The 2783-nt window shown below is 42.6% G+C and overlaps 1 protein-coding gene across 1 annotated transcript; it reads left to right on the top strand.

The window, feature by feature from the left end:
- Nucleotides 1–879: 879 nt before the first annotated feature.
- Nucleotides 880–2147, top strand: LOC107484332 (uncharacterized). The gene is made up of 2 exons (XM_016104933.1): nt 880–1304; nt 1430–2147. Exons 1-2 carry the CDS (start codon nt 880–882, stop codon nt 2145–2147), a joined length of 1143 nt encoding a protein of 380 aa, XP_015960419.1.
- Nucleotides 2148–2783: the final 636 nt, after the last annotated feature.

Below are 2783 nucleotides of genomic sequence, written 5' to 3'. Positions count from 1 at the left end.
AGGCATTTCTTGGTGTCAAACTTCAGGTTATGACGTGTTTTGGGCGTTCAACTCCGGATCATGACGTTTTTCTGGCGTTTAACTCCAGAAAGCAGCTTGTACTTGGCGTTCAACGCCAAGTTACGTCGTCAATCTTCGAATAAAATATGGACTATTATATATTGCTGGAAAGCCCTGGATGTCTACATTCCAACGCCGTTGAGAGCGCGCCAATTGGAGTTCTGTAGCTCCAGAAAATCCATTTTGAGTGCAGGGAGGTCAGATTCCAACAGCATCAGCAGTCCTTTTGTCAGCCTTCTTCAGAGTTTTGCTCAAATCCCTCAATTTCAGTCAGAATTTACCTGAAATCACAGAAAAACACACAAACTCATAGTAAAGTCCAGAAATGTGAATTTAACATAAAAACTAATGAAAAACATCCCTAAAAGTAGCTTAAACTTACTAAAAACTATATAAAAACAATGCCAAAAAGCGTATAAATTATCCGCTCATCAAAGCTACAATCAAGGGAATGGAAATCACAATCAAAATTGGAGAGATAATCATCATCAACAAGGGAATAGGGACAACAACAACAATGGAGGAGGTCAAAGATGGAATAACAACTCACAAAATCGGCCACCATTCAACCAACAAAATCCACCATTCACCCAACAACATCAACCATATAACCAACAAAACCCACAAAGAAACTACCAAACATATCAACCACCACATCAAAGACCACCACCCAACCAATCACAAGCTCCTCAACTCATATATCCATCCGCCCCCTCTAACCAAGATGATACACTCCGTACCATCATCCAAGGCCAAAAGGAACTACAAAACACACTTGCTTCCGGTCTCACCTCTACACTACAAGCTCTTCTTGCACGCATGGATACACCATCAAATCCCACTCCTCAACCCCCAATCCAAAGCGTCATCCCCTCTCAACCTCAACCCAATCCTAAGGAAGGCATCAATGCCATCACCCTAAGATCTGGAACACAATTAAAAGAGAAGGGAGCAAAGGATTCAAATTCCATCACAATCGCTCAAGAGGAGGAGAGAATAGATGTAGAAGAGGTAGTGGACGAAGAGACACCACAAGTCACAGTTGAGGATGAAGAAGCTCAACCAACAAAAGAGACCCCCAAGACCAAGAGAACCTTGGAAGAAGAAATTGCTCAACCGCTCCCATTTCCAACACTTACAAAGAAAGCTAGGAAGTGCGTAGAACTCGACCCCAAAATGATAGAAACATTCAAGAAAGTCGAGGTAACCATCCCCCTCTTTGATGCTATCCACCAAGTTCCTAGGTATGCAAAATTCCTTAAAGATCTATGCATGAACAAGGATAGAATTCTTGAATTGGAAACCATCCCATTGGGGAGTTCTATTTCCGCTTTAATGGGAGCATTGCCCGAGAAATATGATGATCCAGGCCCTTGTATGGTCACTTGCACCGTCAATGGAGTTCAATTCATAGATTGTGTGACCTCGGAGCATGTGTTAGCATCATGCCTCTCTCCGTCTACCGGATATTGAAGTTGCCACCACTAAAAAGGTCGACGGTAAGATTTGTCCTAGCAGATAAAAGCATAATAACCGTGACGGGTGTTGTGGAAGATGTACTGGTGAATATCAAAGGGTTGGTGTTTCCGATTGACTTCTATGTCCTTGAAATGCCATCAAGCAAAACCGAGAGAGCATCATCCATCCTACTTGGAAGACCATTTTTGAGAACTTCTAGATTTAAGCTCGATGCCTACTCGGGAACCTACTCATTTGAGATAGATGGAAGAGTCGTAAGTTTTAGCCTAGAAGAAGCAATGAAGCATCCACCGGAGAATCACTCTCTATTCTGGTGTGACCCAATTGACAACATTGTTGCCAAAGTGCACCTTGCAAAGTTAGATGAGAAGTACATGATTGAGGAAGCAAATGAAGATCCAAGCAAATTAAACACCACGCACCATACAAACCATCCGGAAACTCAAACCTCAAAAAATGACAAAAAGATGGAATTGAAGCCACTACCACCCCACCTAAAGTACTCATATCTCGATGAAGCCCAAAAGCTCCCCGTGATAATCGCAAAAGAGCTAACCCCTCAACAAGAAGAAAAGTTGCTAGATGTCTTGAGGAAAAATAAAAGGTGAATCGGGTGGAGTTTGGCGGATCTAGTGGGAATAAGCCCCCAAGTATGCGAGCACCGCATATTTCTTGAAGAAGGAGCAAGACCGGTTCGACAACCTCAAAGGAGACTTAATCCAACCATTCTTGAGGTTGTGAAAAAAGAGGTCACTCTGCTACTTGAAGCGGACATCATCTATCCTATCTCGGATAGCGAGTGGGTAAGCCCGGTCCAAGTGGTGCCAAAGATATCCGGGGTGACAACAATTAAAAATGAAAGTGGTGAACTCATAGCAACAAGAGTGCAAAATTCTTGGAGAGTATGCATAGACTACCGAAGATTGAATGCGGCCACAAGAAAAGATCACATTCCACTACCATTTATTGATCAAATGCTTGATCGACTAGCCGGTAAATCTTATTATTGCTTTCTTGATGGTTACTCCGGATACTTCCAAATACACATTGCTCTAGAGGACCAAGAAAAAACCACATTTACTTGCCCCTTTGGAACGCACGTATGCTTACAAGCGTATGCCATTCGGTCTATGCAACGCACCGGCAACGTTTCAAAGATGCATGATGAGCATATTTGCGGATTTTCTAGAACAATGTATGGATGTTTTCATGGACGACTTTAGTGTGTACGGTGATTCATTTGA

This window comes from Arachis duranensis, chromosome 4, assembly GCF_000817695.3.
Source record: "Arachis duranensis cultivar V14167 chromosome 4, aradu.V14167.gnm2.J7QH, whole genome shotgun sequence".
Taxonomy (NCBI): domain Eukaryota; kingdom Viridiplantae; phylum Streptophyta; class Magnoliopsida; order Fabales; family Fabaceae; genus Arachis; species Arachis duranensis.
This window is presented reverse-complemented; position numbering and strand designations above follow the sequence as displayed.